At 46.0% G+C, this 26,563-nt stretch overlaps 1 protein-coding gene, 1 long non-coding RNA gene and 1 other non-coding gene across 10 annotated transcripts in view; 1 reads left to right on the forward strand and 2 right to left on the reverse strand.

Moving 5' to 3' along the window:
• LOC141408490 (uncharacterized) lies at positions 1 to 6,046 on the reverse strand. The gene is made up of 2 exons (XR_012423520.1): positions 5,772 to 6,046; positions 1 to 1,679 (listed from the first exon to the last, which is right to left on the reverse strand). It is a non-coding gene; the product is annotated as an uncharacterized lncRNA (long non-coding RNA).
• LOC123571148 (U11 spliceosomal RNA) lies at positions 1,145 to 1,278 on the reverse strand. The gene has a single exon (XR_006695320.1). It is a non-coding gene; the product is annotated as a U11 spliceosomal RNA (small nuclear RNA).
• A 76-nt stretch (positions 6,047 to 6,122) lies between the features above and the next one.
• Positions 6,123 to 26,563, forward strand: part of TAF12 (TATA-box binding protein associated factor 12) — a 36,934-nt gene continuing 16,493 nt past the window's right edge. For 2 of the 8 annotated variants that reach the window (XM_005544220.4, XM_045376519.2), the window contains exons 1-2: positions 6,123 to 6,235; positions 25,516 to 25,600. In XM_005544220.4, the coding sequence (XP_005544277.1) occupies positions 25,529 to 25,600 (72 nt within the window). In that variant the 5' untranslated portion in view covers positions 6,123 to 6,235; positions 25,516 to 25,528. Of the gene's footprint in view, positions 6,571 to 25,515; positions 25,605 to 26,563 lie in introns of all 8 variants that reach the window. The other 6 variants (XM_005544221.4, XM_074014764.1, XM_065526443.1 and 3 more) reach the window with 5 other exon arrangements.

The following is a 26,563-nucleotide window of genomic DNA, read 5'->3' on the forward strand; positions in this document are numbered from 1 at the left end:
TTTGATGAAGACCAATTTATTTTTTGTTGCTTGTGCACCATTGTGTTATATCCAAGAAATCATTGACAAAGTCGATGTCATTTCCCCCTGTGTTTTCTCTAAGGGTTTTATAGTTTAAGGTCTTAATTTAGGTCTTTGATCCATTTTGAATTAATTTTCTTTTCTTTTCTTTTTTTTTTTTTTTTTTTTTTTTTTTCCTTTTTGAGACGGAGTTTCACTCTTGTTGCCCAGACTGGAGTGCAATGGTGCAGTCTCAGTTCACTGCAACCTCCGCCTCCTCGGTTCAAGCAATTCTCCTGTCTCAGCCTCCCTCCTAACTGGGATTACAGGCATGCTCCATCACGCCCGGTAATTTTGTATTTTTAGTTAGAGACGGGGTTTCTCCAAGTTGGTCAGGCTGGTCTTGAAATCCCGACCTCAGGTGATCCGTCCACCTCGGCCTCTCGGAGTGCTGGGATTACAGGCGTGAGCCACTGCGCCTGCCCTTGAATTAATCTTTTGTATATGGTATAAGGTATAGAAAAAGTTTGCTGAGGCCTGGTGAAGGTAATTTCAATTTCCTCTGCGCAGGCCGGGCGCGATGGCCACGCCTGTAATCCTAGTACTTTGGGAGGCCGAAGTGGTCGGATCACCAGATCAGGAGATCGAGACCATCCTGGCCAACATGGCGAACCCGTCTCTACTAAAAATACAAAAATTGGCTGGGCATGATGGCGCACGCCTGTAGTTCCAGCTACTCGGGAGGCTGAGGCAGGTCTCCTGAAGTCAGGGACTAGGTCTATTCTATTAGCTGCTATATTGTAACACAGTCGCTAAATAATTTTGTTACGCGTGCCACACGCACTTATAATTTTTAAATTCTCTCGTTTGTGGGGGATTCCAGCTGTGTTGCTCAGACTAGTCTCCCACACGAGAACACGCGGGGTTAACCCATCTCCACCGCCCAAGTACTAGGATACAGGTCTAGCACTATCTTGCTACTTATGTATTATATTTGTTAAATACCCTGCTAATTTAGTCATCTGCGGTTCACGCAAATAGCTACGCAACTTCAAAGAAAAAGGATCAACCTAAGTCTTACATCCACTTACAAAACTAACACCCAACTCGTCAGAAAAGTTCATCTGATTTGAAACAGAAAAAGAAGGGCGCCGGGACCAACGATCACCAGCTGCCCGAATGTCAAAAAATTATGCTTCCGAAATCTCTTGATGTCGATTCCGCACGAAGAGCAATCGAGTTGCCCTACGTGTGCCACTCACGACAGAAGCCCTTTTTGCTTTATTAGCTACCAAAGCAGGGTGGCAGTGTTAGCAAATCCATTTTATGGTAAAGGTGAACACTAAATCCAAGCAACTCTTTATTTCAGTTTCCTGAAGTTGGAGAGCGAATTCCATTTCTTCTGAACTGAAAGGAAGACTTCATAAGGAGAATCTAGAATTTGTCCTTTCGATTTACTTAGAAGAAAATGACGTGAGTCGATATGCAAATATAAGCAGGGCTTGCTGGGAAGGTGCTGACGGGCGCCGAAGGAGTGGCTGGGAAGAGCGGCTGAGCAAGCGAGGGAGTAATCACTCCTTCCGTTTGCAGTAAGTGCTGGATCTCTCTCGTCAACTGCTCACGACATAAGGCGTCTCATGGCCTTGGAATACAGGCTCTCAGCGGCTGTAGGTACCTAACTAGGGAAGACAAGAATCACAACCTATCCTAATTGAAAATGTGTAACTTGTGCCACCCCTAGCCACCACCCTGGAGCAGCCCAGGCAGGCGTGCAGTGGAAGCACAAGGTCATTGTAAGGGAAAACACCATCCTGACAACCACGCATAAGCTGATTGTCATATTGTGGCATGCTATATGCTGCACTTCGAAGGAGTGTTATTCGAAATTTTTTTCAAAATCAAGTGAAAAGAGTTGTAGAATAAGGTACAGCATAGCATTAATGTTAAAAATAAGATCCTGTACCTCAGATGACTGAAGTAGATCTTTATCAACACAATTTTTTTTTTTGAGACAGAGTCTCGCTCTTTCGCCCAGGCTGGAGTGCAGTGGCAGGATCTCGGCTCACCGCAAGCTCCGCCTCCCGGGTTCACGCCATTCTCCTGCCTCAGCCTCCCGAGTAGCTGGGACTACAAGCACCCGCCACCGTGCCCGGCTAATTTTTTGTATTTTTAGTAGAGGCGGGGTTTCACCGTGTTAGCCAGAATGGTCTCGATCTCCTGACCTTGTGATCCGCCCGCTTCTGCCTCCGAAAGTGCTGGGATTATAGGCGTGAGCCACTGTGCCCGACCTGTTCCCTTTTTTTTTTTTTTTTTTTGTTTAAGGATAATGATGGATGGGTGCTGTGGGTCATGCCTGTAATCCCAACACTTTGAGAGCTCAGGAGTTTGAGACCACTCTGGGCAACATATAGCGATCTCGTCTCTACCCCCAAAAATAAAAAATTAACCGAGCATCGTGGCATGGGCCTGTGGTCCCAGCTACCCCAGAGGCTGGGGCAGAAGGATTGCTTGAGCCAGGGAAGTCAAGGCTACAGTGAGCCATAATCATGCCACTGCACGCCAGCCTAGGTGACACATGAAGACCTTGTCTCAAAAAAATAAAACCAATATGTGACAATTGTAAAGAAATTGAAACAGCACAGAAATGATATAAAATCTGAAAATGCTTCCTCCAAACTGTTAATAGTTTAGTGTTTATCTTGCCAGACTGCTTTCTATGTATGTATGCATTGTATACATATAAATAAATGTTTTCAGGCCAGGCACGGTGGCCCATGCTTGTAATCCCAGCACGTTGGGAGACTGAGGCAGGTGGATCACCTGAGGTCCGGAGTCTGAGACCAGCCTGGCCAACATGGTGAAACCCTGTCTCTATTAAAAATACAAAAAATTGGCCGGGCGTGGTGGCAGGTGCCTGTAATCCCAGCTACTAGGGAGGCTGAGGCAGGAGAATCGCTTGAACCCAGGAGGCAGAGGTTGCAGTGAGCCGAAACCGTGCCATTGCACTCCAGCTTGGGCAACAAGAGTGAACTCCATCTCAAAAATAATAATTATAAATAGCCGGGCGCGGTGGCTCAAGCCTGTAATCCCAGCACTTTGGGAGGCTGAGACAAGCGGATCACGAGGTCAGGAGATCGAGACCATCCTAGCTAACACGGTGAAACCCCGTCTCTACTAAAAAAAAAAATACAAAAAAAACCCAAAAAACTAGCCGGCGCCTGTAGTTCCAGCCACTCGGGAGGCTGAGGCAGGAGAATGGCGTGAACCCGGGAGGCGGAGCTTGCAGTGAGCTGAGATCCGGCCACTGCACTCCAGCCTGGGCGACAGAGCGAGACTCTGTCTCAAAAAAAAAAAAAAAAAAAAAAAAATCACCATAATTTCACTGTTCTTCCAACACCTTCCCATTGCATACTGAATATAATCTCAAGTCCCCATCATAGTCTAGTCTTTTTTTTTTTTTTTTTTGAGACAGAGTCTCGCTCTGTTGCCCAGGCTGGAGTGCAGTAGCGCAATCTCAGCTCTCTGCAACCTCCGCCTCCTCATTCTCCTGCCTCAGCCTCCCGAGTAGCTGGGACTACAGGCGCCCGCCACCTCGCCCGGCTAGTTTTTTGTATTTTTTTTTAGTAGAGACGGGGTTTCACCGTGTTAGCCAGGATGGTCTCGATCTCCTGCCCTCGTGATCCGCCCATCTCGGCCTCCCAAAGTGCTGGGATTACAGGCTTGAGCCACCGCGCCCGGCCTCATAGTCTAGTCTAAAAGGTCCAGACTATAACAAACCCCTGCCTACCTCTCCAAACTCATTGTCTTTCCCGGTTACCAAAGCTCCAGCCACCTTGGCCATCTTGGTCCTTGAGTAAGTGTTTTTTTGTTTTTTTTTTTGTTTGTTTGTTTTGAGACGGAGTCTCGCTCTGTCGCCCAGGCTGGAGTGCGGTGGCACGATCTCGGCTCACTGCAAGCTCCGCCTCCCGGGTTTACGCCATTCTCCTGGCTCAGCCTCCCGAGTAGCTGGGACTACAGGTGCCCGCCACCTTGCCCGGCTAGTTTTTTGTATTTTTTAGTAGAGATGGGGTTTCACCGTGTTAGCCTGGATGGTCTCGATCTCCTGACCTCGTGATCCACCCGTCTCGGCCTCCCAAAGTGCTGGGATTACAGGCTTGAGCCACCGCGCCCGGCCTTGAGTAAGTGTTTTCCTTACTGACGACCATGGCTCAGGCCATCAGACAGCTAGATAAGTCTGGCTTATTCCAGTATTCTCTTCTATCACCTTTTTGTGCAGTTGCTAATGGTCTGTTTCCCATTCTAGGTTGCAGACTTTCTAAGGACAAGGATAGCCACCAGTTATGTACTCAGCACATAGCAAAAGGTTTGTCACACAATGAGACTCAATAAACACTTGTTGAATGAACGTATATACATTCAACCTGGGTCTTAAAAAAGATGTATAGGCGTTCAACAACAAAAAGTGGTATGCCAGACCCTAAAAAGAATGGAGAGCAGTGGCAAAGGAATACAGCTAGGAATACAGCTAGGAATAAGGCTAGGAATACAGCTTGGAGCCCAATGTTCACGAGGACTTGAATCTGAGAATTTGGATTGGGTGGCAGTGTAGAGGGTGGATTGGGAAGGTGGTAGGATGAGGATTAGGAAGATATAAAGACAGGGCAGGATGCTGCACCAATCTGGGCACCTTTCCTAATTTCTGCTGGCAGATACTGTGGCTCACACTGGCCTGTCACAGCTTTTTTTTTTTTTTGAGATGGAGTCTCGCTCTGTAGCCCAGGCTGGAGTGCAGTGGCCGGATCTCAGCTCACTGCAAGCTCCGCCTCCCGGGTTTATGCCATTCTCCTGCCTCAGCCTCCCGAGTAGCTGGGATTACAGGCGCCCACCACCTCGCCCGGCTAGTTTTTTTATGTATTTTTAGTAGAGACGGGGTTTCACCGTGTTCGCCAGGATGGTCTCAATCTCCTGACCTTGTGATCCGCCCGTCTCGGCCTCCCAAAGTGCTGGGATTACAGGCTTGAGCCACCGCGCCCGGCCCACAGCTCTTTATACATTTTTTGGTGTGTTTGTGGGTTCTTCTCCATTTTACTGTGAACCTTACAGATGCTGGAACTGGGTCTGACTTGCATACCTAACATTCCAGCATACAGTAAAAAATAACAGTTCTCTCTTTTTTTTTTTGAGACAGAGTCTCGCTCTGTCACCCAGGCCGGAGTGCAGTGGCGCGATCTCGGCTCACTGCAACCTCCGCCCCTCCAGGTTTAAGCAGTTCTCTGCTTCAGCCTCCGGAGTAGCGATTACAGACGCGTGCCACCACGCCCGGCTAATTGTTTTGTATTTTTAGTAGAGACGGGGTTTCACCATCTTGGCAAGGCTGGTCTTGAACTCCTGACCTCGTGATCCACCCGCCTCGGCCTCCCAAAGTGCTGGGATCACAGGCGTGAGCCACATAAAAGCAATTCTCACCAAGCATTTGACAGCAAAAAACTGTCCTGTAGAGAATGCTACAGGATAGGCTTTGGCTTAGTAGTGAGGTCTGAGTTCAAGCTGAGGCTCTGCACTTATTAGCTAGAATTTTGCTTAATCTCTCACAGGTCTCCTCTAACTGATTAAATGGCGTAACGGAGGTAAGCCGATTAGCACAATTCCTGGCAAACAGTCAGCAGTCAATTGTTATTACTGAATTGCCAGTTCACAGGCACAACCAACCGATCTGTCTCATCTCCCGGTTCCTGTGTTGCCAACTTCCTCGTTGAGGTTCAACAGGATACCTGTGGGGTAATGTGTCCCAGATGATATCCTGGTCCTGACACCATGACAAAGGCACCAACCAAAAATGGCGACCTCAAAGCCATCCGAGGGCGTCAATTACCCGTCATGCTACCGATGGATAAATAAGCAGAGTCGGGAAGAAAAGCTAGTGAAGGATTCTTAACGCCGGGGTGGAATACGCAGAGCTCGCTCATGCTGCCACTCAACTACAAGCAGTTAAAAGCGCAAGCTGCAGGCTACAGCTACACACAGCTCAAGATCGCCACCACGTGTCGGAGGGCAGTCTGCGCCTGCGCAAGCGAGGCGCGCGCCCGCCGGCCGGAAGAGCCGCGCGTTTCCGGGTTGGAGGCGGGGAGCGGTGCCGGAAGTAGTCGGGGAGGGCCGCGCAGTCGGACCGGCTGCTGAGACGAACGCTTCTCTGGGGCAGTCTCCGCATATCATGGGGAGATAGACGCTGCTGCCTGTGAGTCTTGGGCCCTGGCAGTTGAGGAACAAGAGCGGGAGGAGGGAGTCAGGACCCAGATCTACAGTAGGTCAGTGTTCGAAGGACCAGGTTGTGGACGAGACGGGGCTGTGAGGATTCAGGCTCTTGGGAAGGGACTGACAGAGGATCAGGCTCGGAGAAGACGCGGCTGTGGGGACCTGGGCTCCAAGACGGGACTTAGGGAACGGGGACGGATCTGAGTTCTCCGGCATCTGAGGGAAAGTGGTCTGAGAGGAGCAGGATTATGAGGACCCGCACTCCTACGAGGAGAGGGTCGGAAAGGAACGGGGTGTGAAGACACGGGCTCCGGAGAGGTAAAAGTGGAGCGGTGAGGACTTGGGCTTCTAAGAGGCAGAAGCGGGACAGTGAAGACCCGGCCTCCTAAGGATTCAGAAACGGGGCAGCGAAGACTCAGGTTCCTGAGGGGCAGAAGCAGACAGAGAAAACTTGAGTTTGGAAGGGAACAGAAGCGGGCAGTGAAGACTGGGGCTTCTTTGGGGACGGGATCCGGGCTTTGAGACTCCGAGTACCTGAGTCTCAGAACAGGGCGGTGAGGACCCAAGCTCCTAAAAGCCTTGGATCTAAGGGACCATGGATGTGAGATCAGCCTAGAAAGTAAAGGGAAAGGGTTTGGAAAATATTTAGTGATCCATTTTTTTTTCCACAGTATTCCCTGAACCCAGAGAGATAAAGGACGTATTCAGGGGAAGACAACTTCTCCTTCGCACTGCCTGCTTGGCTCTTGGCAGGCTTTTCTTGTGTTAGATACTCAATCTAGGAAGCCCACATGCAAACATCTTCATTTTCTGCTTCATTCTTGGGAATCAGATGTGAAGTTGAAAACAGTTGGAACTCAGTTATATACTTGATAAGTGCTTTAAATCCCATTCCACTCAACCCTGAATGAGCACAGATCTCTGCATCTCAAGTAAAAGAATGTCAGTGATGGAAGAGTCCCAAAAGATCATCTTTTAAAAACTCCTATTTTACATTTAAGGAGGCTAAGGTTCAAAGAGGTTTAGGATTACAGTGAGGCAATGGTTAGATCATAATTTTAATACAGTACCCTTCTGTGCGTAGCAAATGAGATGCTTGGTTAATGTTCCTTAAATGCTTCCAGAATCTTTGCTTTATCTTCAAACTCAGGAGGGAATTTTTTTTTTTTTTTTTTTTTTTTTTTTTTTTTTTTTTGAGACAGGTTCTCTCTCTGTTGCCCAGGCTGAAGTGCAGTGGCTCAATCTTGGCACCATGCACGTCAACCTCCTAGGCTCAAGCAATCTTCCCACCTATATATACCTCCTGAGTAGCTGGAACTACAGGCATGTGCCTCCACACCCTGCTAATTTTTAAATTTTTTGTAGAAACAGGATCTCACTATGTTGCCCAGGCTGGTCTCAAACTCCTAGGCTCAAGTGATCCTCCCACCTTGGTCTCCCAGAGTGCTGGGATTGCAGGCATGAGTCACTTCCCCCCGCTTCCAGTTTTCTTTTTTTGAGACAGAGTCACCCAGGCTGGCGTGCAGTGGCACGATCTCAGCTCACTGCAATCTCTGCTTCCCCGGTTCAAAAGATTCTCCTGCCTCAGCCTCTCAAGTAGCTGGAATTACAGGTGTGTGCTACAATGCCCAGCTAATTTTTGTATTTTTAGTAGAGACAGGGTTTTACCATGTTGGCCAGGCTGGTTTCGAACTCCTGACCTAAAGTGATCTGCCCACCTCAGCCTCCCGAAGTGCTGGGATTATAGACATGAGCCACCACGCCTGGCCCAGTTTTTATTTCCAGTAAAAACTGGAAATTTTTACAGTTTCTGATACTTTGAGTGTTATTACTGCATTGACATTGATACAGTAAATGTCACTTAATAGTAAGGAAACCTTTATTTTTATTTTTATATTTTTGAGACAGGGTCTTGTTTTGTTGCCCATATTGGAGTGCAGTGGCATCATCATAGCTCACTGCAACCTATATTCTTGAGCTCAAGCACTCCTCCTGCCTCAGCCTCCTGGGTAGCTGGGACTACAGGTATGAGCCACTACACCCAGCTAATTTTTAAGTTTTTTTGTAGAGACGGTGTTTGGCTGTGTTGCCTAGGCTGGTGTTGAATTCTTGTCCTCAAGTGATTCTCCCACCTTGATATCCCAGAATGTTGGGATTATAGGCATGAGCCACTGCACCTGGCTGGAACCTTTAAATAAAGCTCAGTGTTATTTATTTATTTATTTAATAAGCTGTTTGGAAAGCCATAAATAAGTGTGTCCTGCATTTTTAGTGCAAACATTTACTAGGGATGGCTGCTTTTGGATAAGAATGGTGGGGAGACTTGCACCAGTCACTTACTTCAATATTAATATCTTTTTCTGAAACCTACTCAGACTAACCAGGCACAGCTTAGGTACTTTTGAGTATTCTATGATTTAATTATCACAGCCCCACAAGTTAGATATTGTCAGTCTCGTTGTACAGATAATGAAATAGGTTTAGAGAGGTTAAATACTTTGCCTGGGCCGGGCGCGGTGGCTCAAGCCTGTAATCCCAGCACTTTGGGAGGCCGAGACGGGCAGATCACGAGGTCAGGAGATCGAGAGACGATCCCGGCTAACACGGTGAAACCCCGTCTCTACTAAAAAATACAAAAAAATAGCCGGGCGAGGTGGCGGGCGCCTGTAGTCCCAGCTACTGGGGAGGCTGAGGCAGGAGAATGGCGTAAACCCGGGAGGCGGAGCTTGCAGTGAGCTGAGATCCGGCCACTGCACTCCAGCCTGGGTGACAGAGCAAGACTCCGTCTCAAAAAAAAAAAAAATAATAAAAAAAAATAATAATAAAAAAAATAAATACTTTGCCTGAAATCACACAGTACTGAGTGACCCAACCCCAGTTACGCGTGCCTCTAAAACTTTTTTCTTCTCTTCTAAGTGGATTCCTCTGTCTCAGTTTGTCCATCAGCAAAATAGAAGTAATCGTTATACAAAACATATAATTGAATGAAAGCATTCCCTCCTTCTTAAGGCTCCTCTAAATGTCAAGGACTATAACTTATTAGGGTACTTACGTATTGTGGCATTTGAGGAGAGCTAAATTCTGTTTTCACAGAAGCATAGATTATTTAAGATAGAAAAATGGGAACTTTGTAGAGCTTTTAATTGCAATGTAGAAAGACATTTAATTTTAGATTTAGGAGGCCAAGAAGGACTAATTTGGACTGGGCATAATGGCTCATACCTGTAATCCCAGCACTTTAGGAGGCCAAGGCGGGCGGGTCACCTGAGGTCAGGAGTTCGAGACCAGCCTGGCCAACATGGCAAAACCCCGCCTCTACTAAAAATACAAAGATTAGCTGGGCACGGTGGCGCATCCCTGTGATCCCAGCTACTCTGGAGGCTGGGGTGGGAGAGAATCACTTGAACCCTAGAGGTGGAGGTTCCAGTGAGCCGAGATTGTGTCACTATACTCCAGCCTGGACGACAGAATGAGACTCCGTCTAGAAAGAAAAAAAAAGTAATTTGAAAAACAAGGGCTTAAATTGGATTAATTTTCCAGTTAATTATATCATGAACTAGATGTTTGGGGGAATTGGGCTTAGTTAAAACTACTATTTTTTCCCCCAGAGTCTGTACTATTTGCAAGCGCCTATTATATATAAATGATCAAAACTTACTTATACCAACTTTTGAGGGAAAGCATACCCATGCCCATGTCACCACTTCAAAGTACTTGATGGTTTAATTAATGATAATTTATTCCTGAGTTAACATCCTTCCCTATACTTGCAGAATGTACTTTATTTCATTTGTGGCTCTAGCATTGACTTATTATAATAGGACTTCAAAATACCCGATCAGAAAATCATTGCATTATAATCAGAGCCAATAGGAACAAAGCACAAAAGGACATACTACCTTTTTTTTTTTTTTTTTTTGTGAGATGCAGTTTCGCTCTTTCATTCTTATTGCCCAGACTGGAGAGCAGTGGTGCGATCTTGGCTCACTGCAACCTCTGCCTCCTAGGTTCAAGCAATTCTCATGGGTTTTACCATATTGGCCAGGCTTGTCTCAAACTCTTGACCTCAGATGATCTGCCTGCCTCAGCCTCCCAGAGTGCTGAGATTACAGACAGGAACCACTGCGCCTGGCCCAGGACATATCACCTTTTTAAAAAAATTGATAGAAATAGGGGCTGGGCCTGGTGGCTCATGCCTGTAATCCCAGCACTTTGGGAGGTTGAGGCAGGCAGATCACCTGAGGTCAGGAGTTCAAGACCAGCCTGGCCAATGTGGTGAAGTCCCGTCTCTACTGAAAATACAAAAATTAGCTGGGCATAGTGGCGTGTGCCTGTAGTCCCAGCTACCTGGGAGGCTGAGTCAGGACAGTTGCTGGAACCGGGGAGGCAGAGGCTGCAGTGAGCTGAGATCGCACCACTGTACTCCAGCCTGGGTGACAGAGCGAGACTCTGCCTCCAAAAAAAAAAAAATTAGGCTGGGCACGGTGGCTTATGCCTATAATCCCAGCACTTTGGGAGGCCGAGGCAGGCGGATCACCTGAGGTTGGGAGTTCGAGACCAGCCTAACCAACATGGAGAAACCCCATCTTTACTAAAAATACAAAATTAGCCAGGCATGGTGATGCATGCTTGTAATCCCAGCTACTCTGGAGGCTGAGGCACGAGAATCCTTTGAACCTAAGAGGCGAAGGTTGTGGTGAGCTGAGATTGCCCTGTTGCACTCCAGCCTGACTGACAAGAGTGAGACTCTGTCTCAAAAAATAAAATAAAATAAAACTACAATACAATACAATACAATAATTAGCCAGATGTGGTGGCAGATGCCTGTAATCCCAGCTACTCGGGAGGCTGAAGCAGGAGAATCAGTTGAACCCAGGAGGTGGAGGTTGCAGTGAGCCGAGATCGCACCACTGCACTCCAGACTGAGCGACAGAGTGAGACTCCATCTCCAAAGAAAATAAAATAATTTAAAAAATATAGAAATGGGGTCTCACTATGATTACCCAGGCTGGTCTCAAACTTCTGTCATCAAGTGATCCTCCTGCATTTGCCTCCCGAAGTGCTGGGCTTGTAGGCATGAACCATGACACCTGGCAAAGACATACTACTTTTGATTGGGATTCTTTATGGAAAGCCCCAAAGTATTTTGTAGGCACTATATCAGCAATGTTTACAGGCTGCACTGTGAAACAGGTGTGTTGGAGGCAGACAGACTTTGAAATCTCTATGTATGGACGTAATTTAAGTCAGACAGGGAGGGTGAAGAGGGCAACAACAACAAAAAAAGAAAATCTTTTTTCTGGAGATGGAGTCTCCCTCTGTCGCCCAGGCTAGAGTGCAGTGTGGTGATCTTGGCTCACTGCAGCCTCTGCCTCCCGGGTTCAAGCACTTCTCCTACCTCAGCCTCCCCAGTAGCTGGAATTACAGGCACACACAGCCATAACCAGCTAATTAAAAAGAAAATCTTACACTGAATTTTTTTTTTTTTTTTTTTTTTGAGATGGAGGCTTGCTCTGTCATCCAGGCTGGAATGCAGTGGTGTGATCTTAGCTTACTGCAACCTCCACCTCCCAGGTTCAAGCGACTTTAGAATTTGCCTGGTCCGGCCAAAGGTGGAGGTTGCAGTGAACCAAGATCGCGCCACTGCGCTCCAGCCTAGGTGACAGAGCGAGACTCTGTCTCAAAAAAAAAAAGGAAAAAAAGAATTTGCCTGGTCCAACTCCTAATTGTGGATGTGGAAACTGACCAAAGATGGCACCCAGCCCTCTTGATTTGGGTTTTCCACAGTACCTCTCATCAGCCTCCTGACCACTTGTTGCTACCATTTGTTTTCAGTCCACCATTATTTTGTTAATCTTTGAAGTCATAAAGAAAACTTATATGGTGCCAGCACATATGGATATGTGTGCTGGGTTAGCAGCAGGATGGGTGAAACACTGGTAGTTTTTGAGAGATGGGGTCTTGCTTTATTTTCCAGGCTGGAGCATGGTGGCTAGCCACAGGCCTATCACAATGTACTACAGTCTCACATTCCTAGGCTCAAGCCATTCCATCACCTCAGACCTCATAGTAGCTGGGACTATACGTGTACGCCACTGCACTGAGCAGTATGTTGATTTTTTTTTTTTTCCTCCCGAGACAGGGTCTTGCTTTGTCACCCACGGTGGAGTGCAGTGGTGCCATCACATCTCACTACTGCACCAACCTCCTGGGCTCAAACAGTCCTCCCGCCTCAACCTCCCAAGTAGTTGGAACCACAGGTCCATGCCACCAAGCCTGGCTAATTTTTTGATTCTTTTTTTTTTTTTTTTTTTTGTAGTGACGAGATCTTACTATGTTGCCCAGGCTGGTCTTAAACTCCTAGGCTCAAGTGATCCTCCCACTCAGCCTGCCAAACTGCTAGAATTATAGGTGTGAGCCACCAAGCCCACCCTGTACTTCATTATTAACTTAATTTTTTCCGATGAGAAAATTGAGGCATAAAGAGATTATGTAACTTGCTTAATACAGCTAAAAAGTGGCACAGTTGGTACTTAAACCCAGATACTGCTACCATCGTTCATATCCTTGACCACTGTACCATACACTATACTACCTTTTGTTGTTGTTAGAGACGGGATCTTTTTGTGTTGCCCAGGCTGGTCCTCAACTCCTAACCTCAAAAAATCCTCCCATGTTGGCCTCCCAAAGTTCTGGGATTACAGATATGAGGTCCCACATGTGGCCTATACTGCCTTTTTGATAAATCAAAACCAGCTGGAGCCTCAATTAACCAATCCTAATTGCAAACTGGAAAAAAATCTTGCATTTCTGTTGCTCTGGAGTCTCACAGATTGCAAATAATTGATCCTTTTGAGCTTATTTAGGCTGGGAAATATGAGCTCATTTAGATACATTTAGAAGCCACAGAGGAAAGAAACAGCCAGGTAGAAAAACCAGTCATTAAGTGAAGTCATACACCACAGTATAGGGCTTTTGTGCCATCAGGCCAGTCCTCTTGATTCCAATATTTTGCTTAAATAATAAATTATTAAACATTTCAGAGGTAAACAAAAAAGTTTTGAAGGCTACCTGGTCTTCTGTTCCCCTTTCTCTTCACCTTTGTGTTGTTTTTTAAAAAAACAGTTAATGGAATAGATGCCCAGAGAATACCAGGGTCTTACAACTGTTGCAAGGTCTCCTTAATTCCTACCCTATGAAAAATTAGATCCTCTCAATACAGTAATAGGGTTGCAGCTAGACTTCTGTTTGAAGTACAAGGTTGTTAAAAGGGAAGTAATTAGGGCTTGTCATCCTCAGCCTGTCAACCACAGTTTAAAAGGAGGGAGGATAGATGTGGTTTTATTTATTTATTTATTTATTGAGATGGAGTCTTGCTCTGTCGCCCAGGCTGGAGTGCAGTGGCGCAATCTCAGTTCACTGCAAGCTCTGCCTCCCGGGTTCATGCCATTCTCCTGCTTCAGCCTCCCAACTAGCTAGGACTACAGGCACCCGCCACCACACCCATCTAATTTTTTGTATTTTTTTTTCTTTTTTTTTTTTTTTTTGAGACGGAGTCTCGCTCTGCTGCCCAGGCTGGAGTACAGTGGCCGGATCTCAGCTCACTGCAAGCTCTGCCTCCCGGGTTCACGCCATTCTCCTGCCTCAGCCTCCCGAGTAGCTGGGACTACAGGCGCCCGCCACCTCGCCCGGCTAGTTTTTTGTATTTTAGTAGAGATGGAGTTTCACCGTGTTAGCCAGGATGGTCTCGATCTCCTGACCTCGTGATCCGCCCATCTCGGCCTCCCAAAGTGCTGGGATTACAGGCTTGAGCCACCGCACCTGGCCTTTTTTTTCTTTTTTTAGTAGAGATGGGGTTTCACCCTGTTAGCCAGGATGGTCTCGATCACCTGACCTCATGATCCACCCGCTTCAGCCTCCTAAAGTGCTGGGATTACAGGTGTGAGCCACTGCACCCGGCCTACTTATTTATTTTTGAGATGGAGTCTTGCTCTTGTTGCCCAGGCTGGACTGCAATGGCGTGATCTCGGCTCACTGCAACCTCTGCCTCCTGGGTTCAAGCAATTTTCCTGCCTCAGCCTCCCGAGTAGCTGGGATTATAGGCATGCCCCACATGCCCGGCTAATTTTGTATTTTTAGTAGAAATGGGGTTTCTCCATGTTGGTCGGGCTGGTCTCAAACTCCTGACCTCAGGTGATCTGTCCACCTCAACCTCCCAAAGTGTTGGGATTACAGGCATGAGCCACTGCACCTGGCCCAGATGAGGTTATTTAAATTGAACTCTAACTCATACAATCATGTTTTGATAGAATTATTAAATATTTTCAACTACAGATCACTGGGGGATGGACTTTCCATATTTTCTTTGTGAATCATAGCACACAATTTCTACATAGTAGGTAATAGTAAGGGTTAATTATTATTGTTCTCTCAAACTGTCCCACAGTTAATGCCTGTTTTTTGTGGTTTTTTGTTTTGTTTTGTTTTTTATATGGAGTCTCTGTCACCCAAGCTGGAGTGCAGTGGTGTGATCTCAGCCTCCCGAGTTCAAGCGATTCTCCTGCTTCATCCTCCTAAGTAGCTGAGATTACATTCGAGTGCCACCACGCCTGGTTAATTTTTTTGTATTTTTAGTAGAGAAGGGGTTTCACCATGTTGGTCAGGATGGTCTCGAAGTTGGTCAGGATGGTCTCGAACTCCTGACCTTATGATCTGCCCACCTCGGCCTCCCAAAGTGTGGGGATTACAGGTGTGAGCCACGGTGCCCAGCCAGTTAATGCCTCTTTTTATGTTTTTGATTTTTATTTATTTTTTATTTTTTTGAGACAGAATCTTACTCTGTCACCCAGGCTGGGGTTCAGTGGCACGATCTCGGCTCACTGCAACCTCCACCTCCTGGGTTCAAGTGATTCTCCTGCCTCAGCCTCCCAAATAACTGGGATTACAGGCACGCACCACCACACCTGGCTAATTTTTGTATTTTTAGTAGAGATGGGGTTTCACCGTGTTGGCCAGACTGGTCTCGAACTCCTGACCTCAAGTGATCTGCCCACCTCAGCCTCCCAAAGTGCTGGGATTACAGAGGATGAGCCACTGCACCTGGCCCCGTTTTACTTTTTAAAATTTATTTTTTGGCTGGGCACAGTGGCTCATGCCTGTAATCCCAGCAGTTTGGGAGGCTGAGGCAGGTGGATCACTTGAGGTTGGGAGTTCAAGACCAACCTGGCCAACATGGCGAAATGCCATCTCTACTAAAAAATGCAAAAATTAGCCAGGCCTGGTGGCACGTTCCTGTAATTCCAGCTACTCTGGAGGCTGAGGCAGTAGAATCGCTTGAACCCGGGAGGCAGAGGTTACAGTGTGCCAAGATTGGGCCCCTGTACTCTGGCCTGGGCAACAGAGTGAGATTCTGTCTCAAAAAAAAATAGGCCGGGCTTGGAGGTGCATGCCCTGTAATCCCAGCACTTTGGGAGGCCGAGGCAGGTGGATCACCTGAGGTCAGGAGTTTGCAACCAGCCTAACATGGTGAAACCCCGTCTGTATTAAATACAAAAAAAAAAAAAAAAATAGCTGGGTATGGTGGTGTATGTCTGTAATCTGAGCTACTTGGGAGACTGAGACAGGAGAATTGCTTGTACCTGGGAGGCGGAGGTTGCAGTGAGCTAAAATGGCGCCATTGCACTCTAGCCTGGGCAACAAGAGCAGAACTCTGCCCCCCAAAAAAATTATTTTTAAATTTATATACAATAAAATTATTATGGGGGTACAGTCATAACTGATAGAATATGACAAATATATACTGTCATGTAAGCACTACAACACTCAAGATACAGAACAATGTCACCCCACACTTCCACAGATTTAATCATGCTGCTCCTTTGTAGTCAAACGCTCCTCTGCCCCAGACTCCTTAGCAGCCACGGATCTGTTTTCCATCCCTATAACTGTTTTTTTCCAGAGTGGCCTATAAATGGAATTATATAGCCATTTGAGCCTTGCCTTTTTCACTTAGTATGATACATTTGAGATTCATCTATGTTGTTGCATGTGTCAGTAGTCTTTTTGTTGTTTTTGTTGTTGAGACAGAGTCTAACTCTGCTGCCCAGGCTGGAGTGCAATGGTGCGATCCCTGCACACTGCAACCTCTGCCTCCCGGGTTGAAGTGATTCTCCTGCCTCAGCCTCCCAAGTAGCTGGGATTACAGGCACGCGCCACCATGCCCAGTTAATTTTTGTATTTTTTAGTGGAGACAGGCTCTCACCATGTTGGCCTGGCTGGTCTCCAACTCCTGACCTCAGGTGATCCACCTGCCTCGGCCTCCCAAAGTTCTGGGATTACAGGCATGAGCCACTGTGCCCAGCCTGTAGTCTTTCCTTTCTATTTCTTTTTTTTTTTTTTTTTTTTTTTTTGAGATGGAGTTTCACGCTTGTTGTCCAGGCTGGATTGCAATGGCGCAATCTTGGCTCACTGCAACCTCCGCCTCCCAGGTTCAAGGGATTCTCCTGCCTCAGCCTCCTGAGTAGCTGGGATTACAGGCACATGCCGCCATGCCCAGCTAATTGTTGTATTTTTAGTAGAGACAGGGTTTCACCATGTTGGCCAGGCTGGTCTCAAACTCCTGACCTCAGGTGATCCACCTGCCTTGGCTTCCCAAATTGCTGGGATTGCAGATGTGAGCCACTGCACCTGGCCTTTCCTTTCTATTTCTGAGTATTCCATTTAATGAATATACCATAATTTGTTTATTCACCATTTGAAGGACATCTGGATTGTTTTCGGTTTTTGGTAGTTGTGAATGATGTTGCTATAAACATTTATATACAGATTTTTGTGTGAATGTACGTTTTGATTTCTCTACAGTAAGTACCTAGGAGTGGGATTGCTGAGTCATGTAAGTATACATTTAACTTTAGAAGAAACTACCAAACTGTCTTCCAGAAAAACTATACCAGTTTACATTCACACCAGCAATGTATGAGGGTTTCAGTTCCTTTGTATCCTCTCCAGCACTTGCTTTTGTTTTTAAATTTTAGCTATTTTATAAATAGGTATATCATGTTTTTAAAAATTTGCATTTTCCTGATAACTAAGGATGCTGAGCATCTTTTCATGTGCTTATTTGCCATTTGTTTATCTTCTTTGATGAAGGGTCTGCTCAGATCTTTTGCCCTTTAAAATAAATAAATAAATAGAGTCAGGGTCTCATTATGTTACCCAGGCTTGTCTCAAACTCCTTAGCTCAAGCAATCCTCCTGCCTTGGCCTTCCAAAGTACTGGGATTACATGCATGAGCCATCATGCCCAGTCTGCCCATTTTCTTATTTTTTTTGGAGAGACGGAATCTTGCTCTGTTGCCCAGGCTGGAGTACAGTGGTGTAGTCTCGGCTCACTGTAACCTCCACCTCCCGGGTTTGAGTGATTCTCCTGCCTCAGCTTCCCAAGTAGCTGGGACTATATGTGTGTGCGCCAACACACCCAGATAATTTCTGTATTTTTTAGTAGAGACGGGGCTTCACTATATGTTGGCCAGGCTGGTCTTGAAGTCCTGACCTCAGGCAATCCGCCTGCCTCAGCCTCCCAAAGTGCTGGGATTACAGGTGTGAGCCACCACGCCCAGCTGAATCTGCCCATTTTCTAAATTGGGTTGTTATTTTCTTATTGTTGAATTTTTTTTTTTTTTTAGACGGAGTCTCGCTCTTTCGCTCAGGCTGGAATGCAGTGGCTGGATCTCAGCTCACTGCAAGCTCCGCCTCCCAGGTTTATGCCATTCTTCTGCCTCAGCCTCCCGAGTAGCTGGGACTACAGGCGCCCGCCACCTCGCCCGGCTAGTTTTTTGTATTTTTTAGTAGAGACGGGGTTTCACCGTGTTAGCCAGGATGGTCTCGATCTCCTGACCTCGTGATCCACCCGTCTCGGCCTCCCAAAGTGCTGGGATTACAGACTTGAGCCACCGCGCCCGACCTTATTGTTGAATTTTGAAAAAAAAATTGTTTTCCTCCCCTACCAGCCTTTACACTGAAAATTCTTTATGTTTGCTGGATACAAGTCATTTGTTGGATATGTGATTTATAAATATTTTCTCCTAATCTATGACATATCTTCATTTTTTTTTTTTTTTAGATGGAGTCTCACTCTGTCACCCAGGGTGGAGTGCAGTGGCACGGTCTCGACTCACTGCAACCTCTGCCTCCTGGGTTCAAGCAATTCTCTGCCTCAGCCTCCCGAGTAGCTGGGATTATAGGCACCCTCCACTAAGCCCTGCTAATATTTTTGTATTTTTAGTAGACACAGGGTTTCACCATCTTCGCCAGGTTGGTCTGGAACTCCTGACCTTGTGATCTGCCCACCTCGGCCTCCCCAAAGTGCTGGGATTACAGATGTGAGCCACTGCGCCTGACCCAACTTACCTTCTTTTTTTTTTTTTTTTTTTGAGACAGAGTCTCGCTGTGTCGCCCAGGCTGGAGTGCAGTGGCCGGATCTCAGCTCACTGCAAGCTCTGCCTCCCGGGTTTTTACGCCATTCTCCTGCCTCAGCCTCCCGAGTAGCCGGGACTACAGGCGCCCGCCACCTCGCCCGGCTAGTTTTTTGTATTTTTTAGTAGAGACGGGGTTTCACCGTGTTAGCCAGGATGGTCTCGAACTCCTGACCTCGTGATCCGCCCGTCTCGGCCTCCCAAAGTGCTGGGATTACAGGCTTGAGCCACCGCGCCCGGCCAACTTACCTTCTTATTGTCCTTTGCAGAGCAGAAGTTTTACATTTTGATTAAGTCCACTTTATCAGTTCTTTTCTTTTGTGAATTGTGCTTTTGATGTTGTATCTAAGAACTCTGACTAACCCGAAGTCATGAAGGTTTTCTCCTGTTTTCTTCAAAAAGTTGTATATTTTTACATTAGGTATATGATCAGTTTTGAATTTTTTTTTTTTTTTTTTGAGACGGAGTCTTGTTCTGTCACCTAGACTGGAGTGCAGTGGCATGATCTCAGCTCACTGCAACCTCCGCCTCCCAGGTTCAAGCGATTCTCCTGCCTCAGCCTCCCGAGTAGCTGGGATTACAGGCACACGCCACCACGCCCAGCTAATTTTTATATTTTTAGTAGAGACAGGGTTTCACCATGTTGGTCAGGCTGGTCTCGAACTCCTTACCTCATGATCTGCCTGCCTCGGCCTCCCAAAGTGCTGAGATTACAGGCATGAGCCACTGCACCTGGCCCTGAACTTACTTTTGTATAAATGTGAGATAGGCTAGGCATGGAGGCTTGTGCCTATAATCCCAGCACTTTGGGAGGCTGAGGCAGGAGGAGCGCTTGAGCCCAGCAGTTTGAGAGCAGCCTGGGCAACATGGTGAGAGCCCCTCTCTACAAATAATAAAAAATATAAAATGAACTGGGCATGGTGGTGCATGCCTGTAGTTCCAGCTACTGAGGAAGCTGAGGTGGGAGAATGGCTTGAGTCCAGCTGGTTGAGGCTATAGTGAGCTATGACTGCACCACTGCACTCCAGCCTGGGCCACAAAGTAAGACCCATCTCTAAAAAATAAACAGGTTAGAGTTGGGTGTGATGCCTTGCGCATATAACCCCAGCTACTTGGGAAGCTGAGGATTCCCAAGAAGATTGATAGAGGCAAAGAGTTCTGGGCCATCCTGGGCAACACAGCAAGACACCGTGTCTAAAAAAACAATAGAAAAAAAATTAGCCAGGTGTGGTTTGCACTTGTAGTCTCAGCTACTCAAGAGGCTGAGGCAAGATTATTGCTTGAGCCCAGGATTTTGGGGGTGCAATGAACTGTGATTTCACCACTGCACTCCAGCCTGGACAACAGCAAGATCCTATCTCTGCAAGCAAACAAAAAAAACCCCCAAGGCCTGGCACGGTGGCTCACGCCTGTGATCCCAGCACTTTGGGAGGTCGAGGTGGGTGGATCACTTGAGGTTGGGAGTTCAAGACCAGCCTGGCCAACATGGGAAAACCCCATCTCTACTAATAATACAAAAAAATCAGCCAGGTGTGGTGGCGTGTGCCTGTAATCCCAGCTGCTCAGGAGGCTGAGGCAGGAAAATTGCTTGAACCTGGGAGGCTGAGGTTGCAGTGAGCCAAGATCATGGCCACTGCATTCCAGCCTGGATGACAGAGTGAAACTGTTTCTCAAAAACAAAAACAAAAAATAGGAAGAAAAGGGTGAATATGATCTATTTCTTCAGAGAACAAAATCCAAATAGTAGTTTATCTTAATTTTTTCCATTGGTAACATATACACATAATACAGGATTTAGGGTGTATAGTGAAAAATAAGACTCTCCCATCTTGGTCCCATAGGCCACCCAGACACCACCATTCCCCCACCTCCCTCTGTTATCAGTTTCTTATGTATCTTGCCAGGAATAATTTATGAATTTACAACTGTGTGTCTGTGTATGTGTGTTTTATTTATTTATTTGAGACGGAGTCTTGCTCTGTCACCCTAGCTAGAATGCAGTGGCGCAATCTCGGCTCATTGCAACCTCCACCTCTCCATTCAAGTGATTCTCCTGCCTCAGCCTCCCAAATAGCTGGGATTACAGGTGCCCGCCACCGCGCCTGGTTAATTTTGTATTGTTACTAGAGAGGGGGTTTCTCCATGTTGGTCAGGCTGGTCTCGAACTCCCAACCTCAGGTGATCTGCCCACCTTGGCCTCCCAAAGTGCTGGGATTGTAGGCGTGAACCACTGCGCCTGGCAATACATGTGTTTTAATAAATGATAACAAAATATTCTCCCATTCTATACTTTGCTTTCATTCATTGAACAATTTCTCCTGGAGACCATGTCATGAGCCTCCTCATTTGTTTAAAAAAAAAAAGTATTTAAATCATTCACATTTCATACAAATCACTGATTTAAAGTGTTTGAATCTGGGGGGTTTGGGGTGTTTTTTGTTTTTTTTTTAATACAATCAGCGTTGGCAACCATCACCACAATGTAATTTTAGATCATTTTTGTATCCCCTAAAAGAAACCGTATACCCATTAGCAGTCAGTCTCTATTCCTCTCCTACGTGCTCTGGCTGTAGGCAACAACTAATCTACTTTCTGTCTATGGGTTTACCTATTCTGGACATTTCATATAAAAGTAATCGTACAATATTTTTTTTGTGACCACCTTTTATGTTTTTTTTGAGACAGAGTCTCGCTCTGTCACCCAGGCTGGAGTGCAGTGGCAGTCTCGGCTCACTGCAACCTCCACCTTCTGGGTTCAAGCTATTCTCATGCCTTGGCCTCCCAAGGGATTACAGGCACCCTCACCACCATGTCCGGCTAATTTTTGCATTTTTTTTAGTAGAGATGGGATTTCACCATATTGAGCAGGCTGGTCTAAAGCTCAAGTTTTCCTTTCTGTAGGATAAATATCTAGTAGTACACTGTTTTTCCTGTTTTTCCTGGGGAGCTGGAGGGGTGTTTGATTTATTCTTAACTTACATACAGTAAAAATGCACAGATCTTAAATGTTCAATGGGAGGAGTTCGACAGTTGTATAAACCTATGTATTACCACCCACTCAAATGTGTTACAGTTTTAAAATCTTACCATATTAAGAAATAGTTTAGGAAACTAAGGGTAGTGTTAGTCTGGCACCAGTGTGTGTCTGGTTATCATCTGCTTTTGTTTTATTTTTATAGGAAGAAATAGTTTGCTTAGCCAGAATTATTTAAAACTCAGAAGTATTGTTTGCTTTTCAGCAAGGTCAATGACAGCAGTAAAGTTTTGTCAAGTTTCTTAGGGAGAAACTGATTTTTTCCCTTCTCCAGAGGTTCCACTTCTTTTTTTTTTTTTTTTGAGGGAGTGCAGTGGCACGATCTTGGCTCACTGCAAGCTCCGCCTCCCGGGTTCATGCCATTCTCCTGCCTCAGCCTCCCGAGTAGCTGGGACTACCGGTGCCCACCAACATGCCCAGCTAATTTTTTGTATTTTTAGTAGAGACGGGGTTTCACCGTGTTAGGAGGATGGTCTTGATCTCCTGACCTTGTGATCCACCTGCCTTGGCCTCCCAAAGTGCTGGGATTACAGGCATGAGCCACTGCGCCTGGCTTTTGTTGTTTTTTTTTTTTTGAGATGGAGTCTTACATTGTTGCCTAGGCTGGAGTGCAATGGTCTGATCTCAGCTCACTGCAACCTCTGCCTCCCAGGTTCAAGTGATTCTCGTGTCTCAGCCTCCTGAGTAGCTGGAATTACAGGTGCGTGCCACCATACCCGGCTAATTTTTATTTTTTTTTATTTTTTTTTATTTTATTTTTTTTTTTTTTTTTTTGAGACGGAGTCTTGCTCTGTCACCCAGGCTGGAGTGCAGTGGCTGGATCTCAGCTCACTGCAAGCTCCGCCTCCCGGGTTTACGCCATTCTCCTGCCTCAGCCTCCCGAGTAGCTGGGACTACAGGCGCCCGCCACCTCGCCCGGCTATTTTTTTGTATATTTTTAGTAGAGACGGGGTTTCACCGTGTTAGCCGGGATCGTCTCTCGATCTCCTGACCTCGTGATCCGCCCGTCTCGGCCTCCCAAAGTGCTGGGATTACAGGCTTGAGCCACCGCGCCCGGCAATTTTTATATTTTTAATAGAGATGGGGGTTTCACCGTGTTGGCCAGGCTGGTCTCGAACTCCTGACCTCAAGTGATCCATGCACCTTGGCCTCCCAAAGTGCTGGGATTACAGTCATGAGCCACTGCACCCCGCCTCCACTTATTTCATTAAAGTGACTGCTGTTGGAGCTATTCCTTAAGGTTATTTCCTAATTTCATCCAACCTCGCTGGAAACAACAAAAAAAGAAAAAAAAAATCCTAATTTGATATGTGAATATTCATATTTCATACTATGTAGGATAGACCATATTTTTTGTCTCCAGATCTTTAAAAAAATAATTTTTTTTTTTGAGATGGAGTTTCGTCCTTGTCACCCAAGCTAGAGTGCGATGGTGTGATCTTGGCTCACTGTAACCTCTGCCTCCCAGGTTCAAGTGATTCTCCTGCCTCAGCCTCCTAAGTAGCTGGGATTACAGGCACCTGCCACCCCACCTGGTTAATTTTTTGTATTTTTAGTAGAGATGGGGTTTCACTATGTTGGCCAGGCTGGTCTCAAACTCCTGATCTCAGGTGATCTGCCTGCCTCGGTCTCCCAAAGTGCTAGAATTACAAGCGTGAGCCACCTCACCCGTCCTAAAATAGTTTTTCATTATTTCTTTATTATTATTATTTTTGAGACAGTTTCACTCTTGTTGCCCGGGTTGGAGTGCAGTGGCGTGATCTCGACTCACTGCAACCTCTGCCTCTTGGGTTCAAGCAATTCTCCTGCCTCAGCCTCCCAAGTAGCTGGGACTACAGGTGCCCACCACCACACCCGGCTAATTTTTTGTATTTTTAGTGGAGATGGAGTTTCATCATGTTGGCCAGGCTGGTCTTGAACTCTTGACTTCAGGTGATCCACCTGCCTTGGCCTCCTAAAGTGCTGGGATTACAGGTGTGAGCCACTGTGCCCAGCCCTAAAAACAATTTAGGCTGAGGCTGGGTGCGGTGGCTCACGCCTGTAATCCCAGCACTATGGGAGGCCGAGGTGGGTGGATCACGAGGTCAGGAGTTTGAAACTAGCCTGACCAACATGGTGAAACCCCGCCTCTACTAAAAATACAAAAATCTGCCAGGCATGGTGGCATGTGCCTGTAATCCCAGCTACCCAGGAGGGTGAGGCAGGAATCGCTTGAACCCACAAGGCAGAGGTTGCAGTGAGCCAAGATTGCACCACTGCACTCCAGCCTGGGCGACAGAGTGAGACTCCGTCTCAGGGAAAAAAAAAAAAAAGAGACAAGGCTGAGTGTGGTGGCCCAAGCCTATAATTCCAGCACTCTGGTAGGCTGAGGCAGGGGAATTACTTGAGGCCAGGAGGTTGAGACCAGCCTAGGCAGCATAGCAAGATCCCATCTCTACCAAAAAAAAAAAAGATTAGCTGGGTGCAATGGTGTGCACATGTAGTCCTAGCTACTTAAGAGGTTGAGATGGGAGGATTGCTTGAGTCTATGAGTTTGAGTCTGCAGTGAACTCAAGAATTCTTACTCAAAAATATATATTTTAAATATGTATTTTAAAAAGTCTCCACTTATTTTGTGCAATACTCAGTATTATTTGGGAAGCCCTTGAAGGTTGTGGGAATGTTTTTGAGAGATATAGTATGTTCAGTGTGAGGCTAGAGTGATAAGGATACAGTTTGATCCTTAATGAAGCTTTTGGATAGAACTTGCTTTGGGAAAATAGTTTGCTTTTATAATATTAGAACAGCTATTACCATGTTAAGAAATGTTTCTATCCTGACTCTTCTATTGGTAATGTTTGTGGGTAGGGGAGAAGGAGGCCACATACGGTTAAAACAAACAAGTGATCCTAATACTCTGCTGTTCCCATTAGCTGGTTCTTGGCCAGCAAGTCTGCCTAGTTTATCTTGGGTTTTTAACCAGTATATACGTAGTTGCCTTTATTAAGAGTAAACCAAGATAACATGATTTCTTCTTCTATTTTTTTTTTTTTTTTTTTTTGAGACAGAGTCTCGCTCTGTTGCCCAGGCTGGAGTGCAGTGGCCTGATCTTGGTTCACTGCAACCTCTGCCTCCTGAGTTCAAGTGATTCTCCTGCCTCAGCCTCCCAAGTAGCTGGGATTATAGGCATGTGTCACCACACCTGGCTAGTTTTTGTATTTTTAGTAGGGACTGGATTTCACCATGTTGGCCATGCTGGTCTCAAACTCCTGACCTCAAGTGATCTGCCTGCCTTGGCATCCCAGAGTGCTGGAATTACAGGCATGAGCCACTGGGCTGGGCCAGATTTCTCATATTAGAAAGTCAGACAGTGTGGTGAGGAAGAACTCAGCACTAGGGACAAGAGTAGAATAGATACAGATAGACATTTATGTTGCCAACTTTTATCAAGTTCTGAAAGCCATTGACATAATTCCTGCAGGCTCATATCCCACAATTTTGCCCAATGAAATATTCCATATGCTGTTAGTTTATCCCTAACAACAGACATTCATTTTATACGAAGATGGTCTATTTGTGCCATGATCATCATTAATTAATTTTAAAAGTTGCTTATGAAAGAGATGGAGATGTTTGTCTTGGCTCCCACTAAGGAAAAGGAGATATATTTCTCCACATCCAGTTTGCCTGGATCCTGGTTGGTGAAGATGTACCAGGCCATGCAACTAGAATGGTTCCATGGCAAGGATGGTGCTTGATGCCAGTTGTTCATTTACAGGTAGCTTTTGAAAATGGCTGCCTCTCATTTCACCGGGCTCACAGCTGTTGCTGATGTAATTAAAGATCTAGACACTCAGATAGCTGTAAGTAAGTTTGAGGCTACTGTGAGCAGAACTTGGTGAATGTGCTTCTGATCGTGGTGACACCCAAGCTGACGTCCGCAGAGTCAACCTCATGACTCTAAGATTCAGGAGGCTCAGCTGCTCCAGACTAGGGTCTCTGCATGTACTTAGATTGCTAACACTCAGAAAAAAATTGCTCTTGATAAAGAGGAGTTTACTTTTAACAACTGCTAAAAGTTATATTTATTGGGCATAGCCCTGACATAGACTTAAGCATGTTTGAAATGCCAAAATGAACTAGTCTGTATTAAGCTTTGTGACTGATTTTTTAAAGGATGTGATTGTGCTATGACTTATTTGAATTTAACATTATTTGATACTTTAAAAATAATGCATGTAGTACTTAACCTAGTATTTTTACAAAGTTCTCAAAAACGTCTTGCTTATTCTAGTTTATTTATTTATTATTATTTTTTGAGATGGAGTTTCGTCAACCTCTGCATCCCAAGTTCAAGCAATTCTTCTGCCTCAGCCTCCCAAGTAGCTGGGATTACAGGCGTGTGTCACCATACCTGGCTAATTTTGTATTTTTAGTAGAGTTGAGTTTCTCCATGTTGGTCAGACTGGTCTCAAACTCCCGAACTCAGGTGATCCACCCACCTCGGCCTCCCAAAGTGCTGGTATTACAGGCATGAGCCAACTGCACCCAGCCTCTAGTTTACTTTTATTTTATTTCATTTTATTTTTAGATAGTGTCTCTGTCACCTAGGCTGGAATGCAGTAGTGGTGTGATCATGGCTAATTGCAACCTCAACTTCCTTAGCCTCCCGAGTAGCTAGGACCACATGCTACCATGTCCAGCTAAGTTTTTTTTTTTTTTTTTTTTTTTTTTTTTTGCCAGGGGGGCACTGAGTCTCACTCTGCTGCCCAGGCTGGAGTACAGTGGCATGATCTTGGCTTACTGCAAGCTCTGTCTCCCGTGTT

Source organism: Macaca fascicularis, chromosome 1 (assembly GCF_037993035.2).
Source record: "Macaca fascicularis isolate 582-1 chromosome 1, T2T-MFA8v1.1".
NCBI lineage: Eukaryota > Metazoa > Chordata > Mammalia > Primates > Cercopithecidae > Macaca > Macaca fascicularis.